This window comes from Marmota flaviventris, chromosome 18 (genome assembly GCF_047511675.1).
Source record: "Marmota flaviventris isolate mMarFla1 chromosome 18, mMarFla1.hap1, whole genome shotgun sequence".
Classification (NCBI taxonomy): domain Eukaryota; kingdom Metazoa; phylum Chordata; class Mammalia; order Rodentia; family Sciuridae; genus Marmota; species Marmota flaviventris.
Genome location: NC_092515.1, coordinates 10,159,190 through 10,180,502, shown reverse-complemented (window position 1 = coordinate 10,180,502; position 21,313 = coordinate 10,159,190). Strand labels below are relative to the sequence as shown.

Below are 21,313 nucleotides of genomic sequence, written 5' to 3'. Positions count from 1 at the left end.
GATTGTAATTTCAAAACTAGCCTCAGCAATTTATTGAGGCCCTAAGCAATTTAGAGAGATTCTGTCTCAAAATAAAAGGAGCTAGAGATGTGACTCAGTGATTAAGTGCCCCTAATACCCACCCCCCAAATTATATATATATGTATGTATGTATATATATATATATATATATATGATATAATTTAGAGACCAGTTGATTTATTTTTTTTCATTTAGTTGACTAATCCATATGACCTCTTGTGTTTACAAAGATTTTGAGGAGGATATCAAAGGATGTCAAGCCCTTAAATGGCTTCTGATTGGTCTAAAGATAAAGGCGAACTCCTTTTCACTGTGAACCTACAGTTGAGTCCCTGCCTCATCCAGCCTTTACCTCCTTCTCTATCCTTGTTTCATCCCATAGTACTCCTTGCTTTCTGTGCTCCTGGCGTGCCAGTTTTATTTCCTTTAAGTTTGCCAATGCTCTGTCCTGCCACAGGGCCTTTGCACGCGTTCCCTCTATTTGGAATGTTTTCTTTCCCTCTTCACCTGTATCTTTCCACTTGTCCTTTAGAACAGGTTCTGGTCAGGTTTATTTCTTCAGGAAAGACCTTGTTGATCAAGGCAAATCCTCCTATTACAAGCCCTTCCTTTATTAGGTCAAAGCCCCCTATTGCAAACTTCTATATCACCAAACAACACCTCTCCTTTATTCTCATCAGGAGGCCAACTTCATGGACATGTCGCCTAGGTAGTTGCTTAGCACCCTGCTTTTAGAAAGGCAGGATGATTGGTTAATTCTTTGCTTTCTACCATCATGAAATTCTTAATTTTTGGCACAAGACCCATTTTTCATTTGCAATGCTCCCCCTTGAAAATTATGTAGCTTTGTCTGGTCCTTGTTGCAACTTTATGTTTGGTTTTGTAACAGTTTGGTTGATTACTTTATCCCTGACTATACTGTGAGCTCAAGAAGAAGGGACTTTATGTATTTTTATAACAGTTCCTGACACAAAGTAGGTGCTCAGTAAGTAACTGCTGAATGAATGGATGAAAGAGAGATTCTTTTAGGAATTTGCTGTTTGGTTAGGAAGATGAGTGCCTCTCCCACATCATACACTGCTTCCTGAGTCATTACCCCCGTTGCCACGGTATCCTGCACAGGGCCTGGCCAACAGGAGGTATCAGTTTATATCGGTGCAAACTGGAGCTAACCCCATGAGTAATCAAGGGAGGTTTTTGTTTGTTTGTTTGTTTGGTTGGTTTTTGTCTTGGCCATGCTGTAGGTGACACAAAGTGTTGTGGACATTTAGAGTGGAGGAGGAAAGCAAGGGAGGTAGCAACTAAAGTGAGCCCTGAAGGAAGGACAATGATTGGTGGCATTGAGGTGTTTGGGCAGCCCCAGAGGAGTTGCATGGGTAGTGGCAGTGGTGTAATTTGGGAGAGGGGCTCCAGCATCTCTGTATCTTCATGTGGTAGGAAAGAGGGGTGGAGGGTTGTGTTCATGGGTATATTGTAAATCATGAATTCAGGAATTAAGTTCTGCAGGTTCCCAGGAGTCAACTTATTTCATGCCATTATTTATTATTCATTTATCCAATATGCAGTGAATTCCCACAATATGCCAGGCTCTGTCTAGTGTTAGGGATACGGTGGTGCTCCCCACAGCTGTAAGCCTTGTGCGGGGTTAGAGACAGGTGAGCACAGGGTCTGGGCAACTTGGCAGCAGCATGTCACCCATCTTGTGGACCAGGATCATTTCATGTGAGAGCGTCAAAGGAAGGATGAGACCAGAGTGGTCAGTGCTGGGTGGAAAGAGTGTTATGAGCCATGTTAAGGGTTTAAACTTGATCCTTAACAACAGGATGACATTGAGGAGTTTGAAGCAGGAAAGCCCACCCTGCCCCTAGCGGAGAGTAGGATGGAAGAGGCCAGATAGGAGGCTGGGGGACCCGGGAGGATATCAGGGTGGACTTGGGGGGGGCTATGAAGATGGAGAGAAGGGGAGGGAGGGAGGGAGGGGAAGCATTTGGTGGCCAACTGGTCAAGGGGTTAAGGGAGAATGACAAGTGCAGACAATGCCTGGGACTCTGTCTTGGGTGTCCCAGAGTGGGGGCAGGGGCAGCATTGAAAGGGGGAACATTTAAGACAGAAGATTTGGGGGTCAGATTACAAATTCAATTTTGGATGTCCTAACCAAATCCAGCTCTCGTCCCAAACCAGGAATCAGAAGAAAAACCACTCCAGCAAGCTGCAAGAGCTGGCATTGCTGCTACCTGTGGCCCCGAAGACTGGCACCAAGAAGCTCACTAAGGTGCGGGACTGGTGGAAAGGAGGCAGACTGGGGACACAGGTCTTCAGATAGCAGTAAGCTGGGAAAACCTAGCAGACCCTTTCAGTGTCAGCCTTGGAATGGGTATGGTCCTTCTCTGAAGGAATTTCTAGGAGTCCTGATCCCATGACTAGAAGCCTGGCAGTCCTTTTATGCAAGAGACAGGGGAATTGGGAGGGAAGAACAGAATACGGAGTCCAACAGCCAGAGGTTTGAGACACCCCCCCCCCCAGCTCACAGCTGCAGAACTCTGGTCAGTTTCCTGAGTTTCTTGGCTTAAAACAAGGAAATATAACTACCGCTACCCAGAGATATCATGAGGCCAAAAGGACATAATACTTGTGACAGGTTCTGCACGTTGCATACCCTGAATAAATATCAGTTCCCTCTTCAAGTCTCTTGTTTTGGGATCTGTGAGGTAGGACTGGGTGTGGTTTCCCAGGATGTCCCCATAGGCTCCTCAATAAATGTACATAGTGCCAAGCTAACACCTTGCTCCCAGGGGGAATAGCCTAATATGAGACTCAGAGATCTTGAAGGCTTGATATGACGTTTTCTTGCTTTAGTTCCTCTCATTCACTCATGTACTCATTCATTCGTCAGCCATTTTTGGAAATATTGTTGGGTGCCAGAAGCTGTTCTGGTTACAACAAGGGAGGCAAAGAAATTTGAGACCCAGTTCTTCTCTGGGAACTCAGAGTCTGTCAGGAAGATGAAGATTTGAACACAGGAATAACTGATCCTAACTGGAATGTGCGACTTGTCTTTGCAGAGGTTCAGAGGAGTGGGTGTCTTGGAGAGATTTGCCTGACCCCAAACCTGGGCTTTTCCCTGCCCACCACATGTCATCAACCACAGGTCATGTTGAATCTTCCTCTTAAATCTCTCTCAACAGTAGGTGCTTTTATGAGTTTCCTAGGGCTACCAAAAAATCACCCCAAAATTAGTGACTTAAGAGACACAAACTTATTCTCTTATAGACTGGAGGTAGGATGTCCCAAATCAGACATACTGGTCTAGAGTCAAGGTGTCTGTGGGGTTGGTTCCTCTGAGAGGCTCCAGGGGACTGTCCACTGCCTTTCCCTTTGCCAGCTTCTAGAGGTCACCTACGCTCCCTGGCTCATGAGGGCCCAGGCTAGCAAGCAGCTTCGCATCTTCAAAGTTCTCCCCTCTCTTACTGCTTCTGTTGCCATATCACCTTCTCTGCCTTTGTTCCCTGCCCCCACCCCCACTGTTTCCCTCTTATAAAGCCATTGTGATTCCATTGGGCACACCTGGATGCTCCAGAGTAATCTCCATCTTGAGATCTTTAACTCACATCGGCGGAGTCCCCTTTGCCATATCAGGCAGCACATAGCACATCCATAGGTGCTGGAGACTAGAATGTGGATATCTTTGGAATTCTTTTTTTTTTTTTTAATATTTATTTTTTAGTTATCGGCGGACACAACATCTTTGTTTGTATGTGGTGCTGAGGATCGAACCCGGGCCGCACGCATGCCAGGCGAGCGCGCTACCACTTCAGCCACATCCCCAGCCCTCTTTGGAATTCTTATGTGAACTATTTGAGGAATTGTTTCCTCTGTCGAGTATTTGCATATTTGATGTGCAGAGGTGTGTTTGAGGCTCTTAGGGAGCTAAAGACAATAAAGACACAGTCCACTTCCCTTGAGGAATGACAGACTAGTCAGGGGACGGGCAACATTTCGTAACTGACCAGATGACCACATCTCTTGGAATTCTTCCAAGGTTTCAGAATACTTTGTTCACCATTTATCCTCTGCTGTGTCAGGAATCTTTCTTCCCTGTCTTCACCCTCCTGAAGTTCAGCCCTGGTTCCCTTGCTCCTTGTATTACCTGTATCCCAGTGCAGACAATGCCTGGGACTCTGTCTTGGGTGTCCCAGAGTGGGGGCAGGGGCAGCATTGAAAGGGGGAACATTTAAGACAGGAGGTTTGGGGGTCAGATTGCAAATTCAATTCCCAGTCAGTGCCCAGCATCTCATGGTCAAACTTGTCTCTGTGTGAAGACACCATAGCCAGTCCCAGGGCTGTGTGACTGCTCATGAACTATTAGGTGTGGCTTCCCTGTGTTTAAGACTGGAGGTTTGTGGTGTCCTTCCACACCACTGTGGCTGATTAATTGCCCCCTACCCCATGTAGTCCTCAGCATAGTACCATGAGCATTTCCTTGTTTCTGACTCCTTTAGATGGAGAGTTATGCCAGTGCATATCCCATAAGGGAAAAATCTCTACCCCCCAGGGTCTCTAGGACCCCCAGGGCCCTGCCTAGAGCAGAGAGCAGGAGCAGCTGCTCCCAACTTACTGAGAGTTCCAGATGCCAGATCTTGACTGCTAAGCATCTTAGATTCGAATCCTCATTTAATTGTCCCACAAGGCTTGGGAGAGATGTATGGTTAGGCTCACTTTGGTTTAAGGAAACTGACGTGCAGAGGGGTCACGCTGCCCAGAGGCACACAGCGGGGCAATGAGAGAAATGTCATTCCAAAGCCCTGTGCTTCAACCCTGCTGTCACAGAGAGCTCAGTGGATGTCTATTGAATGGCTGAATCAATGCCATATGTTGAGATAGTGATAAGGTCCCTGGGATTCAAACCTCAGGGGCAGCAGCCAAGGCCACCCTCCCCAGTTATCAAATAGGAGCTTCTGCTGAATCCTGGGTGATTCTCAATTGCTTTCTGAATACAACCTTTAGACTAGTTGTAACAAGTAACATTTATAAGTTACTTGACAGTTAACAAAGACTTAATTTTGTGCCAATCCTGTTATTAGAAGGAATAAATTAAAAAAGACAGTATCAGCTCTTGGAAAAAATCCACTGTCTAGCAATATATATATTTTTAAATCCCTAGGAAACCTGGTAAAGGTGATCTCATTCAGTCTTCAACCAAGCATTTATTAGGCAATCAATGTATCACACCCTGTGCTGGACAATTTTACATTCACCAATTGTTTACTTTTTTTTTTTTTTTTGGTACTGGGGATTAAACCTCTGAACTACATACCAAGCCCTTTTAGTTTTTTTTTTATTTTGAGGGAGGGTCTCACAAAGAGGCTGGCCTTGAACTTGTGATGCTCCTGCTTTAGCCTCCTGAGACACTGGGATTACAGGGAGGCACCACCACCCTGTTTTCTAATTATTTAGACTAATGGCAGTCCTTAGAGCCCAGCTGAATATCCTCATTTCCATTGCACAGATGAGAAAATCAAAACTTGGTGAAGTACATAAAATGACCTGTTTTTAATGCACAACCAAGTGGTAGTTTGGATCCAGGTTTTAAAACCAATGTTCTCTTGGCTATGTCACACGTATTTCTTAGATTATATAGTTCTGTTATAGCATCCTTCTTTGGATACTACTAAATCATTTCACTGACTGTCTATATTGTATTTTATGGAATACTTTCATGTAAACCCCCTCATGAGACCCTGTTTCCTTATTTGTAGTTTGAGAGTTTATTTCTGATTTTTTATTATTCTGTGGATCCAGTTTGATTCAAAACTGGTGAACTTCCCTCACCTTATCACCCAAATAACTCCTTCTACTCTTTTTTTTTTTTTTTGTGTGTGTGTGTGTGTAGTGCTGGGGATTCAACCCAGGGCTCTGTGCATGCGAGGGAAGCACTCTACCACCAACTGAGCTATATCCCTAGCCCTCCCTCTACTCTTTAGGCCTGTTTAAATGCTACCTCCTCAAAGAGGCCTTTCCAGACACCCTAATTTTGGGATCCTTTGTTTGTGGTCTTTTATTCATAATGCTTATTATATAGTTGGTAATTTTGAATGATTTGTGAGTTGATTAGGGTCTGTTGCCCTCACTAGACTGTAAATTCCATGAAGGCAAACAAAACATGTCTAGCTTACCCTGACATACCTCTTCTAGCTCTGTATCCCATATCAACTCAGGAGGCAGTAGGTAACTGGATGGGCGATGCCTACCCACTGGGCAGGAGGCATCCTCTTGGCGGGAGGTTCCATTCCTCTGATAGTCCCTGGCTATATGCTTGGGATACAGAAATAAATTAGCCCACAATTTCACCATCAAGTAGTTCAAGGTCAGTGGAAGTGAAGGACATGTCAACAGATAATTATAAAACAGCGTTGCAAGTACCCTGGTTGAAATTGGCCCAGGGTGTTACAAGAGTGCTGAGGAGGGCAGCTGAGCCAGCCTGGGTGAGAGGGGTCAGGAGGGCGGGCATGCTGCCGAGAACCAGAAGAGGAGATAGAGGTGAGGAGTTCATGGGGGAAAAGAGGAGGATTTGCAGACCGGAAATACAGCATGAGCAAAGAGCCAGGGGCCAGAAGCTGAGCTGTACGTGCTGAAAAACAACCAGGAGGCAGGCAGACCTGAGTTCAGATTCTAGCTTTTCTACCTCGTTTCTCCAGATCCCTTTGGCATTCTAAGCCTGTTTCCTCAGGTGACACCCCACCCCACCCCCTGCCACCTCACTGAGCCTCGATGAGGTCTTAACAGTAGAGCAGGAACAGTTGGAGGACTGAGGCATTGCTTGGGAGAGGTGGGAAGTAGGGGCCTGAGGCCTGCCTGTCTCTGGTTCCCAGCAGCCTCACGTTTTCCTGAGTCCTGGCTCTTGTGCTCAACCCTGTCTTTCTTTTGGGGGCAGAAGGAGATTCTGCTTCACGTCCTGCACTACATTCAGTACCTCCAAAGAAGCATCGATGAGGCCAAGGCCTTGCTCAAATTCCACACCAGCGATGGGGAAGGTGGACTTGTGGGTAAGCAGTTCAGACAATGTTTCCTAGTGTTTGCTACAGGCCAAATGTTGTCCTGGCCATTGTGGACATTGAGTGACTTAGATGAGTCCAGTCTCCCTCCCTGCCCTGGACTCTCACATCTTTATGGAGGGGAAGCCATCAGAAAGTTGTTCAAGATGCTGTGGGGGCTTAGAGGAGGGGCTTCCAAGGACAGCAGGAGAAGGGGGCCCTGCCAGACAGAAGGAACCATGTGGGTGAGAGTGTGAAGGCATGAGGAGGCCCATGTGGGACATTTGGGGACAGGCAAGTGGTGAGTGTGATTGGAGGGACCATGTAGCATCCCGAGCTAGATCAGGACTGAAGTGTGTCTCCATGACCTCAGCCTGCTGTGTTTCAGTTCCCGTCCTCTGCAGAACAGGACACACCAGCACTTGGCTTGTCATAGGGATTAAATACATATGAAGAAACAACAGGTGACTGGGGTTAGGGCTCAGCATAGAGCACTCAGAGCACTGCCCAGCATGCGGGAGGCACTGGGTTGGATCCTCAGCACCATGTAAGATAAATAAATAACATAGAGGTATTGTGTCCACTTATAACTAAAAAGAAATACTTAAAATATATATGTGTGTGTGTGTGTGTACATACATATATACATATATATATTTTCTTTAAAGAAAAATAGCACCTGGAGCAGCGGCCACCCAGTGTTGCGCAGGGTGCCCAGTGCTGTTGGTGTTGCTGGAGTGCGAGATACTCAGGCAGGGTGGCAGGAGATGAGGCTGGAGGGGCTCACCAGGGGCTGGCGGAGCAGGGGTGAGGTCCTGAAGGGCTTCTGGTACACAGCTACAGAGAGAGATGAAGACGATGAGAGTTACTGAAGGATTTTGGGCAAGGGAGTCATGATCAGATTTGGTTTGGGGTTTGGTTTAGAGACGGAGTCTCTGTCTGTTACCCAGGCACTCTATCCTTTTACCTAAGCTTCCCAAGTCGCTGGGATTCTAAACACACAATGCCACACCTGGCAGATTTTTTGTTTTGTTTTGTCCTAGAACAGGGTCCATGACATCTAGAGGACTGATTGTGAAGGAAGAAACTGGAATCAGGGATATCAGAGAAAATGGTTTTAGGAATATCTCTGGACAAAAGACAATGAAGCCCAATCTAGCACTGTAGCTGGGAATGTGGACAGAAGTGGGTGAACTTGGGAGATGTTAATAATAAGGAAGACTTGAGAGGCCAGAGGCAGAGGCCCAGGGCGACCCCAGGTGGGTGGTAGCACCTTCACTGTATTGAGAAAGATGAGAAGGAACAGGTTTGGGGTGGGGAAGAGGCATCTGGGAAGGGGTGAGTCTGTTCATCCTCTTGGCCAGCCCTGGGGAACCTGACTTTGCCCCTGTGCTTCTGCCTCCTGGCTGTGCAACTAAGGACAGGTCTGCTTCCTCCCACATCTGGGTTTCCAGGCACTGTGCCTCTTAATCCCCTCTACAGGAACACTCAGTCAGACGAGTCCCCTTGCTCCAGTGTCTGGCACCATCTCCTCAAAGCCTTCTACTGTTGGGGGGAGGGCAATTTCTGACCACATCCCTGAGCCCCATGTTTCCTCTTTAGGGAGCCCAGTGGCCTTGGGGCCTGCGCAAATCACAATTCCATATGTGAGTTCTGCCTGGGGGCCCGCCTTATCCCAGGGTTAGGAAGCATCATCTAGAGAGCAGGAAACATGCTAGAGTGAGGACTAGGATCTGACCTGTCCACTTCTCTGTCTCAGCAGGGCTGGGTCGGAACCCAGCTGTGGGCCCAACCAGGCGGAAACACTCAACCCCCTCCAGCTCCCCGTGCTCTCGGAAGTCTCGTCTTTGGGGGGCCTGCCGGAAACCTCGGAAGAAGCTGACTCGAGCACCAGGTATGAGCTGTCAGCAGAGCAGAACAAGAAGGCAGGGGTCAATGGAACAGGACTCCCTCTCCAGGGTTGCCATGGCCCTGCTCAGGGGTCTGCTCAGCAAACTATGCCAGGGTCAGATCCCACTCCTCCTAGTAGAAGCTCAGTGACCTGGAGTGGGCCACTCTCCTCTAAACCTCTGCTTCCTCACTGAAAAACACAGCACCTGCCACGGGAGAACAAGCACGCACTCTGCCCAAGCAGAGCTCATGTGAGAGACACTGGTCAGGTCCAAGGAGCGCAGCTGCTGTTTTTATTTATTGCCCTGTACTCGGTAATCATTCTGGACCAGAGAATTTGGGAGTGTGCAGTGACAGGAAGATCCACATGTGGGAGGCAGTGTCCTGGGGCCAGCCCCAGCCATGCTACTCACTTGCTCCCCTTCTCATTTGTGGGACTCAGTTTCCATGACTATAAAATGGGAGCCGGAGAGGCAGGGGTATAGTGCAGTATTTGCCTGGCATACCCACGGCCTTGGGTTGGATTCCTAGTAGAGCCAAAAAAAAAAAGTTGGATCTCATCGGTGACTCCCTGGCTATACATCTAAATCACCTGGGGTGCTTCAAAAAAAAAAAAAAAAAGAAAAGAAAAAGAAATCCTATTCTTGTGCTTTTTACCTAGAGAATCGGGTGCCCTCTGTCTGTGGTGGAACATCAGAGCAGCTGTGTCTTTTTGTTTTTTAAGAGCTTGCAAGGTATATAGGTAGGGGTTGGGCTAAGTGACCTCTGCTTGAGTATCTGAGCATGCCTGGAAGGGCTGGTGAGTGACCAAGCCATACACAGCTTTAAAACAGGGTGTCAACCCAGAGCAAAGGAGGTCCCCAACTGAGCCATATTCTGGGGTAGTCAGGGAACACTCCCCACACACAGGGTCCTCTGACACCCATCTCTCTGCATTCTCAGAACGTCAGACCCGGGACCAGAAACCTCGCCGTTCCCTGGCCCTAGACAAACCTGAGAAGACGGTGACCACGTCCCCAGACCAGAAAGAAGGAAACGTGGGGGGGATCACCACCCCTCCAAGATGCCCAGACCCCTGGTGTGACCTCAAAGCTGCATTTGCCTCATTTCAAGGCGATGGAGAAGGAGGAAGATCCCAGCTGACGTTGCTGGATATAGCTGAAAACATCGTCCTTGGTGACATCGCAAGTTGGTCTCTTTCCTCACCATGAGTTTCATCTTTATAGGCTCTTTGCTGGGGACTTGCTGAGTAGCTGGGGATACAGTGGTGATCAGAGTAGACCCTGCCCCTCATCTCACGGAGCTTATGGTTTTGTTCCCAGTTTTCTTTCTCATTTCAGGCTCTATTGTGGGTAAGGGAGGGAGAAGATCAGGGCTACCCTCCTGTTAGGCTTCAGGTCACAGAAGTGGGATAGGGTAGGGTATCCTGAGAAGACCTCACCTGAAGCAGCCACAATGTCTCTTGTGATTGCCCTGTCACTCCACCAACTGAAATAGGCTTGCTGATGCATCTAGCAAAGAGCTGGGTGGAGAGAGGGGATTTGAACTCAAGGCCTAGCCTCATACTGGCTGCAAGGCCTTGGGCAGTTGGTTCCTCTGTTCATTCATGTAGCCCCCATTCTGAGTGCCTGCTCCGGGCCAGGACATGTGCAGAGTGCTCCTGACATATCAGGGACTAAGGTCACAGTCCACTGAAGGAATCACCCACATCACCAGATGCTGATGGTCCACAGTGACCAGACTTCCTGGGTTTCCCAGGAGGCTGTTGGCCCCAGAGCAGGCATCTGACCCAGCCCGGGGCTGAGGGAGTGCTTCACAGATCTTCTTGCTAACTACAATGTTGGCAAGCTACCCGATATCTCAGTGCCTCAGTTTACCTATAGTATAATAATGGTGTCCTCCAGCAAAGGATCACTGAAAAGGATTTTAAGTGCTTCAAACAGGGCTGGCCACAGTAAGCACTGCATCCTTGCTTGTTATTATTGTCGTTCCACTTAAGGATTTTATCCTCATTACAGCTTCTGATAGGGATATGAGATTCAAGAAACTTCAGGGTGACATGGGCACCCCCAGCCTCACACAGAGGTCCTATAGACTAAGGTTTTGGTCAGGATGGTGGAGCAGAAAGTTGGGTGGCAGAACCTGGCTCCTCCCCATCCTCTATGTCGACCCACAGAAGCAGTCATCCTAATTTGCCCCCCAGGCTGCTGTTGTGCAAACAGTGCCCAGGATGGAGAGCCTGACCCTGCTTTGGAGGCCCAGAGAGGGGCTGAAGGGATCCATTTCCTAAGCAGGATACACCCCTATTCCAGGTGAGGGCACTCTGAGGGCACTGGTGGGCAAGGCAGAGGAGTTTGGGCTGGCATGGTGACGGGTCCTAAGAAACGAGGCCGGGGTTCATCCTTTGCCAGTTCTCCTGAGCACTGCCCTGGGCCTGCTTTATGCTGACTGCACTGAGCTCTCTGGAGCCTGGCTTCCATCTCTCAGAACCTGGCCACAGCCTCCCCACTGGCCTCTCTGCCTCCAGTCTCCCCCTGCAGCCCATCTTCACTTGAGTAGCTTTTCTAACACAGAGAACTTGGCCTTGACCCTTCCTTGGTGCCTAGCAGGTAGAGCCCAGTTATCTTAACTGGCATTGGAGACATTCTGTGACCTTATCTCCTGCCCTCACCCTGACTCTTACACCTAAGAGGATGCTCGCCACGCCCCGGCCTCTGAGCTTTACATTCATTCTGGTCCCCCTTCATGGACAGCCCACTCCCCAGGCCCACCTGTGACACTGCCTGTCCTTCAGTTCTCACTGAGGTCCTCCTCCCACTGCCCTCAGCGTTGCTCCTCTGGCGCCAGCTCACCTCATAGGCCTAGAAGCCCCTGGAGGCTGGGCGCTCAGCTGACCGAGCTCCCTGGGACCTGCACACAGCCAGCCACAGGAGACACTGGAGGGGTCACACAGCAGTTCCCAGCTCAGGGCTCTGTGTTTGCCTCTTAATTCCACCTGTCACAGGCAGAAGCTGGTCTTCTGTGATTCCAGTGAGGAGGTGGACAAGGAAGTCCCAGATGCTGACCCGTGGCTTCCTGCCTGGACCCCAGAGGGCAGCCCTCATGGTGACTGAAACTGTCTCTCTTCCTTCTGATGATTTCTATGGCAGGGGAAAGTGGGAAGGAGAATGGGGATCTGCTAAGAACAGGGATGGTGACTGCACTGTTCCTGCTGTCACTCTGATGCTAGTTGCTAGGACAGACATTGCTAATCAATTATCATTCTTTCCCTTGAGTCCAGATACTACCTCAGAATCTTTCTTAACAGAGCTGCAGGTAGATATATCAGTCTATTGAATCTGACCCATTATGATGATTTTTTCCCTTTGCTATCCCTGAAATAATGCCAGGCACTGTGTCTCTTAATCCCCTCTATAGGAACGCCCAGTCAGGAACGAGTCCCCTGGCCCCAGTGTCTGGCACCATCTCCTCAAAGCCTTCTACTGTTGAGGGGAGGGCAATTTCCAACCATATTACTGAGCCCCGTGTTTCCTCTTTAGGGAGCCCAGTGGCCTTGGGGCCTCCCCAAATCAATAATTGGAGTGTGACAGGACACCCGAGTGAGATCCTAGGACTAAGTCCTTCCCTCTTCAGCTCCCCGGGAAAATTGCTGCCAGAACAGATCTTGGAGGATGGCAATGAGTACCTGACCCAAGGTGAGCCTCCAAGGCAAGACTGAGGCTCCAGTCACTCAGAACATGGGGCACCCACCAGGTGCTCAGGCCTATGCCGTACTCTGGCCGCCCAGAGCCCTATCTCATCCAGGCCCTGTCTCAAGGCACCCACAGCCCAGCACAAGAGAGGGAAAGGCTCAGGAGCCTGATCAGGGAGCCACATGCTCCGCCCTGGGGCTGGAGGGGTCCCACGGCAGCTGACCTGTGAGGGGAATTGGACGTGGGGTAGGAGAAGGCCAGACAAGGGGGTTCCAGCTGGTGGGGACAGCAGGGAAGAGGCTCAGTGCAGTGGGAGAAGCACTTCCGTTCTAGCCAGCACTGTGGTGTCCCCACCAACAGGCCTCTTTGAAGAAGTGCTCTTAGAGCCTGAGTCTCGACCTTCTGCCTGTACCCTTGAGGCACCCCAAAAGAAGGTAGGCGACACCCACCATATGTCACCCCACCTCCCTGCTCGACCCATTCCCAGACTCAGCCCTCTAGCCACCCAGCCACCTGCCCCCATCCATCTACCAAGTAGGGGGCTCCTGACTTTGTTTGATGGGTGAGAAAAAACCTGAACCCAGAGAGTGGCCCAGGAATTCTCAGTTTGAGTAGAGACCAATCCCAGGACTGCAGCCCTCCTGGGCCCTGGGCCAACCAGGGCAGCACCTCTGCTACAGAAGGTCAGTGCTAATGGAGAGGCAGCTCTAGTCCTCCACAGATGATTCCTCCAGTGTTGCCTCAATGAGTACCTGAGTTGGTGGCAGAAACATGCCGTTAGCTCCTAGCTAGTGCCGGGCGCTGTGGGAGGTTCTTCCCAGCCCTGCAAGGCCTGTATTGCTACCCCTGTCGTGTAGATGAGATCCAGGCTCAAAGAAGTTCAGACTTCCCAGAGCACCACAGCCTCTAGGCCACTAGTACGCTGATGGGGTGGAGGCGACACTGCCCCAGGATAGGAGGAAACAAGTCGCCCCAGCCATTCCTGCCCCACTTAGCCTGCTATGGGAACTTGGGAGTGTGTGCCTGAGTGTCCCGAGGCTGTGGAGACTGTGAGGCTGCTTGCATTCTGTCCTGGGAAATCAGTGAGTGGAGGGTGATCCCAGCCCCCACCCCAACCATCTTTCTCCCTCATCATGGCCCAGAGCGTACCTCTAGAGGCACCTGAAGCGCCCTCTGACTCCCACAGCCTGTGCCAGTCCTCGGTCTCACTGGACCACTGCTACCTCTCTTTGAGTGAGGCCAGCAAGGTGCAGTCCAGCCCCAGCACTGAGGAGAGCGACTTGGAGTCCCTGTGGGGGCAGGAAGAGGTGAGGGCTGGCATCTGCGGAAGGCGGGTGGGTTTCTCTTGCCCTGGCACTTACCACTCTTCTCTGTCCAGGACATGCAGGTCGACCCTGAGGGCTTGCAGTCCTCTAGTGATGAGGATGACGACTATACATGGACCCCCACCCGGAGGGCCTCAACCCTGCCCATAGGTGGGAGAAAGAGCAGGAAGGGCCGGACCAGCAAGGGCCCTTCGAAGCCCAAGGAGAGCAAGAAAGCCCCATGTCCTACCCAGATGAAGAAAAAGTGTGTGAATGGCTTCATCATGTTCTGCAGGATGAACCGGAAGCAGTACATTAGGTGGGTGAGGGTCCCCGGCAGCCCCTGGTAGGTCCCTGATTTCACTCTGCCTCTAGGTTGTGTGGCTCCCACTTGTGAGAGTTACTTGCCCTTTCCTAGGACCCACCAGCCCCTCCACGGCCACAGTTCTTCCCCACCCTGTCGCACTGATCTGGTCCTTTCAACTGTGTGCAGTGAAACCAGCTCAAATTTGAGGGGAGAAAAAGAAATTAATTTGCTTATATAACTTTAACAAAAAGCGGCCAGTGTTGCCTGCCCTAAGATGTGGTTGGTTCCAGGGCTGAACGATGCTGTCCAACTCCGCTCTCCTGAGCTGGCTTCATTCTCCAGAATACTGGGAACAGGGACACCTGGGAGCTCTGGCTCAAGTCCAGTCTGCCCCCAGCAGTCCCTGTGGGGAGGAGGCTGAGCCGGCCGCTTGCCAGAGTGAAGCCGGGGCCTGGGAGTGTCCTGAGCCACAGTGGACAGTGGGTTCCTGTACAGGGAGGTCTAGGTGCTGGCCTGTAGTCACCACCTCACTCTCCTGGACACTGGGTTCTTAGTTGGGAGCAGCTATTTAATGCCTTTCCCTTCTTTGACCTCAGTTCCGGAGGGTGTATGATGGTGGCCGCGGGCTGCAGGGATGGGAGAGGGCACTGATGGGAAAGCTGAGGCTGGGAGAGGGCCAGAGACCCTGTGTGGCCGCACTGCTGGTCTCCACAGGCCTCTCCTGACCACCCCTCCCGCCCCTCTTGTTCCAGAGCCTGCCCTGGGACTGCATCCACAGCGGCCACCAAGGAACTGGCCCAGCTGTGGCGGGTGATGACCCCGCAGGAGCGGAGACCATACTGGTAAGAAGCCCTGCCAGAGACCCTGTGAGGAGCCAGCAGCAGGTCCCAGCCTTCCTCTAGGGTTCAGAGCCTGGAGCCTGTGGTGCTGGAACAGGGTGGGAGCTCACTTAGCTGAGTCTTTCCTGAAAGACTTGGAGGTGACAGAGAGAGGTGTCACCTAGTAGCTCAGAAAAGCAGATGATTTCACTGGGTTTTGGACCTTGCTGCTAGAGGTTCTCCCCAGCTCTGCCACCCGGAGCTCTCAGAACCTGGCTTTCAATTCCTGCTGCTTGGCCTCCTCCCTCCTGCCTCTGATCCCCGCCTCCCCGAAACCTGTCTTCTCCACCAACTCCGGATAGCTGTCACTGGCCACCTCTGAAGTGGTCCCTGGAACACTCCTCAACACGAAGTTTCTCACACCCCAAAGCCCCTTGGAGTGTGGGGTTCCAGCAAGGGACCCTTGGCCACGTCCCGTCTTAGCCTGGGACTTGGAACCCAGGGCTTGGCCTCCCACTTGTCCTCGGCCTTGGTCCCTGCTGGGGCTGGAGGACCAGGGGTGGGACAGCGATGGTGGGAGGTGAGAGAGGAACCTGCCCCGCTGCCACCTCTCCCCCCAGCATCAAGGCCCGCAGGTTCAGCCGCCAGCATAACCGCATTGTGAAGCAGGAGAACTCCAGCAGTGAGGACGAGGACTGGGAGACCCCCAAGCCTTTCTACCAGCTGCTGGCGGAGAAGGCACACAGCAACCCAGACCTGCCCCCCCTGCCGCCTCTTCACCCCCAGTGAGAGGGCTGTCCACCTAGGCGAGCTCCCTCACCCCAGCTTCTGCAGCACTCCTCGGAAACCAGGAGCCGGTGGTGAAGAGGCGTCTGTTCCCTTCTGAGCTTCAGCCCCTGCCACTGTGGGTCCCTGGGCCAGCTCCCGTGGGACTGGGGAAGAGGTGTATTTATTGACCCCTGAGACACTGAGCCCCCTTTCCACCCCATGGTTATTAGAGGAGCCTTAGGGTGGAAAGAAACCCTAGATGAAATGCAGGCAGGTGATGCTGGAGAACAGGGACTCCACTCTGCCCATCCTGTCCCCAGAATCAAATGGTTTCAACCTGTTCATGCTCAATTCGCCCCTCCCTGCCCCGTTCTATTTATAGACTATTTATTGTTTTAAACCAAATAAAAGCAAGTGGAATCCTTGTTGCCAGCAAAGGAAACAGGGTAGGCCTTCTGGTGTCTCCCTGCTTCTTTGGCCCTGGGTGGTCCTCCCACCCAGCTCTGGAGGCCTGCCATGTCAGGGCCTACAGTTTGAAAGTCACCTCGCTGCCCACACCTTCCTCAGCCCATGAGCCTGGACTCAAGCCCCCTTCTTAGGAAGCATGGTCAGAGAGCCAGGTTCTCAGGCAGGGCTGCTGCTGTTCAGTTGTCCTTTGGGCAAGTTGTTTGGAAGGTGACCCACAGCCCTGGTGGTTCTGTTAACTTTATTTTAATTGAAATGGAGGCATAACATATCCTAGAAAAATAAAGATTTAGGATACAAACTAGACACAAGGGTCAGGGTTGCCCCGGGGACAAGGGAATCTTTGGTCTGGGGCTAGAGGTGATGTGGCTTTAGTCCAGAGGAGTGAAGGGGAGACCCCACTCTGCCTACACCTGCACCCCTTCTTAGCAAGAAGGGAGAAGCATGGGGAAGGGTCCATCAGTCTCTGGGCCCAAAACTTTGTCCTCCACCCTCGGATTCCAAGCATTCTGAGAACACGGGGTATCAGTGGAGCTATTAATAGTGTGTTAGGGAGAAGAGGGAGCAGGAGATCTGGCCATTCCGCAGGGTCTTCAGCTCACAGCTAGTACCAGGTGGAGGAGAGCAGAGCCTGCATCAGGCCCCCAAATTCCCCATACATACGGCAGGACAGCAAGGAGAGGGCTGTAACAGAGGCCTCCCGTGCAGAGAGGGACAGAATCCTAGACAGGGAGTGGATAGCGTGTTCCCTGGCACCTCTAGGACTTGGAGAGGCCACCCAGGCTGGAGGGATGTAGTGTGTGTAGGATCCCCAGACTGCCAACCCAGGCACTGTCCCTGCATCTTGAGCACCATTGTCAGAAGAAGTGATGAAGCTGAGCGGGTTACAGTTCCAAGGGCTCTTCCACAGGCACCGACTGTAGCTGGGTCAGGACCTTGGCCTCAGCTTCCAGCCCCTCATCAACTTCAGCCCCTGTCGTGGTCCCCAGTAGCAGCCCCTCAGGGTCAGGATCTGGCAGCCTCAGCACGGTGTGAGGAACCTGTGTTCCCAGCCCTTTTTCTGCATCTAGCAGCCCCTCTGTTCCTGTGTTCAGCTCTAGCCCTGCCGGCCAAACTGGCACAGCTGCAGGTGACAGCATCAGACCCTCTGGCGGGGGTGCTGGGAAGCTGGGCAGGAGGCCAGAGTCCGGGGAGAAGGGCAGACTGGCTGCAGAGGTGGCCACAGTGGGTGGTGTTGGCTGCTGTGCAGAAAGTGTGCTCAGGCTGTGGGCCTCTGGGAGGGCGGGACTGGGGGCCACTGGGAGGGCTCCTTCAGGCACTGAGATGGCTGCCTCTGACTTCACCGGTAGGGCCAGGCCGGGGGCCGGTGGCAAGACCTGGGAGACCAGCATGCTGGTGGGGAAGGTGGCTGTGAGGATGATCTTGCCCTGCTGCACGGCCACACCTGTGACAATGGGGCTGCCAGACACAGGGTTGGCCAGGAGGAAGTTTCCTGTGGGGAGAGGAAATAGGTAAGAGTTGGAAGCAGCTGACCAAGAGAATGTAGAGATGAAGCTGCTGGAGGGCAGGCAAATGGCTCCCTCAGGATGTGTGGCAAAAACTTTGGGGCACACTGGCAGAGGGCACAGGGAAACACCAGGGATGAGATGCTTCCTCCTCCCAGAACCCAGTGACATCCCTACCCCAAGCTGCATCCAGGCCGTAGGGAGGCAGGAGGGAGTACCTGGGGCGGTGGCTGAAGGCAGCTGCAAGGCAGTCACGCCCACCCCGGAGTTGATCAGGTGTACATTGGCAGGTCCTGCTGCAGCTGCCACCTTCACAGGGCTGCCCGGTCCAGCTGCCAACAGCTGCAATGGCCCCACAGCCTGGGGCAGGGTCACCACCTGGGAGGTAGGCACCACCTGGGGCAAGTTCAATAGTGGGGAGTTGGGCCCCAGGCCCGAGGGGTACCCGGGGGGTGGGGAGAGTGGCACCACCTGGGGGGCAGCCACAGTGGGCACCGGTCCTGGAGGCAGAGGGAAGGATGCAGCTGGTGGGGGGCCAGGTACCACTTGGGGCAGGGGCCCTGCCATGTCCTCTCCAGCTGACCCCGAAGCAGCCACCTGGGCTCCTTTGGTCTCAAGGGCCTCAGACTGAGCCTCCTCCAGGCGAATCTCCCCAGTCTGAGGGTCCATGACAAGGGAGGTCTTGGCCTCACTGGTCCCCTGGGGACTGGGCTGTGGTAGAGGGGCACCCCCTCCTCCTGTGAGCAGTAGGGGCCCCAGGCTGGAGGCCTCTCCCAGAGCCAGGCTGTTGATGATGACAGGACTGCCATTGAGGAGAACTGCTGGGGAGCTGCTGGCAGCCAGGAAGCTCCCATTTACCAGGATGGAGGGGGAGGCGGGACACGGAGTGGGAGGGGTGGCCCCTGCCAGGAAGATGGAGCTCTGGGTGGGAGCCTCGGCAGCCACTGGGGCCATCCCTCTCTCCAGGTCCTCAGGACTTCGGCTGGACTCATCCTCAGTAGTGGGGTTCCCATCAGACTCGCTGGAGGGAGAAAGGGTGGTTAGCTGTGATCCCTGAGGGCGGGATTCTCTCAGGAGCAGGGCCTGACCCCTGCTTCCCGACCTGCCCCAGCCCCAGCTTTTGTGGACTATTTCAGGGGTCATAGATCATCCCAAGGCCACCCAAGGACCCTGCGTTGGTAGCCACCACCGCGGGAAAGCTAACTGGAGCAACCTGAAGAACAGCCTGCTTTCCGGGCGTTTGCCTCTGGGCAGGGCTGTGCACCAGGGCTTCCCCCAAGTCCCCTGGGTAGGCAGACGCGTGGCCTGGACAGTGAGGAGGCAGTTGCCTGCACAGTTCCCAGCGTCCCTCCCAAGAGGCGTCAGAGGAGAGCGAGGCCGGGTGCGCGCGGGGTGGGAGGGGAAGGGCTTGGGTTACAGGGAAACCGGAGCCGGGGAAGGTTCACGTTTCACAACAAAGGCAGGGGCCGGACCATGCTGTTCAGGCTGGAGGGGGCGTGGGGGTGGGTAAGAGTAACGGTCAGGGAAGGGCCGGGCTGCGAAAGCGCCCAGAAAGCCACCCCTACCCGGGGTAGGGTGGGCAAGGGCCCCTCCCCCACCCCCTTTAGAGGCCCCTATTTTGGCACTGTTTGCCCCACAGAGATCCCGAACACAGGGGGGTTTGATTTGGAACTCTGAGTGCAGCAGCGGGAAGAAGAGGTCTCCGGGCCTCCGCTCGAGGTCCCCGGAGGAGAGGAACGAGGACGTGGGCCTGATCCATCCACGCTTAGTCCCTACGCATCTCGGAGGCCTAAGTATGTGAGCGGGAAGTTCCAAGAAGCCCGGCGCCGAGGCTCCAGCAGTGGGCACGGGGAGTTGGAGGCTGGTGTTCTCGGGAAAGGGGGACTTGCGTCTCCCGGATCCCCTCACCTCTTGCAGGGCGCGCCGCCGCCGGTCCCGGTCCGGTCGCGCTGTCGCCGGTTTTTGAACCAGTTGCTGACCTGCGTGAGCGAGAGACCGGTGAGCGTGGCCAGGCGGCGCTTCTCGTCCGGCGTTGGGTAGCGGTTGCCGCGGTAGCAGGCCTTGAGCGCGGCGCGGGAGCGCTCCTTGAAGCAGTAGACGGTCTCCTCGCCGTCCCAGATGGTCTTCGGCAGCGGGAACTTCTTGCGCAGCCGGTATTTGTCCACTGCGCCCAGCGCGCGGCCGCGGGCTCGCTCGGCCTCCTGGTAGCGCGCGCGCAGGTAAAGGTCCTGCAGGAAGGCGTGGTGGGCGGCGGGGAAGGGGCGGCTCTCCAGTAACCGGTAGAGTTCGGCGTACTCGCCCCGCTGGAAGGCCACCAAGGCCCGTGCGCGCAACACCGGGTCGCTGCCACGTAGGCGCTCAGCCGGGGGCAGTGCGCCTAGGAAGCGGCTCAAGCGACCAGCGTGGCCCGCCTGTAGCAGCGCCTCACAAACGCACGCCACCTGCTCCGGCGAGAAGCGGAGGCCCGTGGACGGTTCGGCAGCGGCCTCCGGGGGTGACCCAGGGACTCCCGGGGACCCCGAGTCCTCCGCTCCCGCAGCCGCTTCGCCCGCCCCGGCCCCGGCCGCCGCCGCCGCCTCACCCTCGGCTGCCTGCAAAGTCTGCAGGAGCTGGCGCGCTTCTTCCTCCTCCTCTTCGGTTGCCGCCGCCACAGCCTCCCCACCGGCCGCCGGCCCCGCGCTCGGCTCGGCAGGCAAGGTAGCCATGTTTTGCAACTTTGGGAAGTTCCTCCCTCCTTCTCCTCCCTCGGGTTTCCACCAGCCCCCTCCCCCGCCCGTCCCCTCTTTCTGCCCCCGCCTAGCGCTTCCCGATCTTCTCGCCACACCCCCCCTGCCCCCCGAATGCCAGACCCCAGATCTACACTTGGGTCTCTGTCTCTGTGTGTCCGTCCCGGTCTCCGCCTGTCCGTGATTCTCCCTTTGTTTTCCCTCCGCCTCTGGCCGCGCTTTTTGTCCCCCCCCCCCGCCCCCAGCGTGTGCCTCTGGCTCAGGGCCTCAATTTCCCCATCGGGACAACAGAGAAGGTAACGGTCCGTCCAGGAGAGCTAAGGGCGCGAAGCCACCTCCGTCCGGAGACTGAGCTTCTGCACGCCTCCGTCTCCAGGGTCCTCTGAAGGCCCCCCCATTCCCATCTCGGCGCGCGCTCCGCCCCTCGGAATTCCCGGCTCCGCAGGGGGGCGGGTCTGGCAGGGAGGAGGGGCGGGCGAAACAGGGAGAAAGTTTGCAGCAACTTTTCTTAAGCGTAGGTCCCAGGAGCGGATGCGCGTGGCCTGCGCAGACGCAGTGGAAGAAGGACAGCGGCGCGGTAGCCTGCCCAGCCCCCTTCTTCTCAACCCTTGGGGTGGCACAGCTGAGCCACAGCTGGGGGGGCGGTGCCTCATTGTGGCCCGCTCGCCATGTCCTATTGGCTGGATGCCGAGGTCCCGCCCCTCATGTTTTCCCTTCCCCCTCCTCGATTCGTCCTCTTTGCGTCCCGCTAGCTCCCCGCCAAGCTATTGGCCAGCCCTACTGGCC

At 53.9% G+C, this 21,313-nt stretch overlaps 2 protein-coding genes across 5 annotated transcripts; one reads left to right on the top strand and one right to left on the bottom strand.

Moving 5' to 3' along the window:
- The first annotated feature begins 719 nt into the window (after nt 1-719).
- On the top strand, nt 720-15,852 carry Meiosin (meiosis initiator). The gene is made up of 14 exons (XM_027945788.2): nt 720-730; nt 2,203-2,293; nt 6,953-7,064; nt 8,815-8,946; nt 9,885-10,130; nt 11,146-11,254; nt 11,947-12,047; nt 12,482-12,637; nt 12,911-12,913; nt 12,995-13,068; nt 13,777-13,941; nt 14,013-14,257; nt 14,998-15,087; nt 15,684-15,852. The coding sequence occupies exons 1-14, from the start codon at nt 720-722 to the stop codon at nt 15,850-15,852; spliced, it is 1,704 nt and encodes a 567-aa protein (XP_027801589.1).
- A 675-nt stretch (nt 15,853-16,527) lies between these two features.
- On the bottom strand, nt 16,528-20,578 carry Six5 (SIX homeobox 5). Of its 4 annotated transcripts, none has more exons than XM_071604601.1 (4): nt 19,710-20,578; nt 18,273-18,822; nt 18,020-18,161; nt 16,528-17,788 (listed from the first exon to the last, which is right to left on the bottom strand). In XM_071604601.1, exons 1-4 carry the CDS (start codon nt 20,504-20,506, stop codon nt 17,181-17,183), a joined length of 2,097 nt encoding a protein of 698 aa, XP_071460702.1. In that variant the 5' UTR covers nt 20,507-20,578; the 3' UTR covers nt 16,528-17,180. The 4 variants fall into 4 exon arrangements, with proteins under 4 accessions (XP_071460702.1, XP_071460703.1, XP_071460704.1 ...); XM_071604602.1 differs by having other exon boundaries at nt 18,020-18,197; nt 18,660-18,822; XM_071604603.1 differs by having other exon boundaries at nt 18,020-18,179; nt 18,660-18,822.
- Nucleotides 20,579-21,313: the final 735 nt, after the last annotated feature.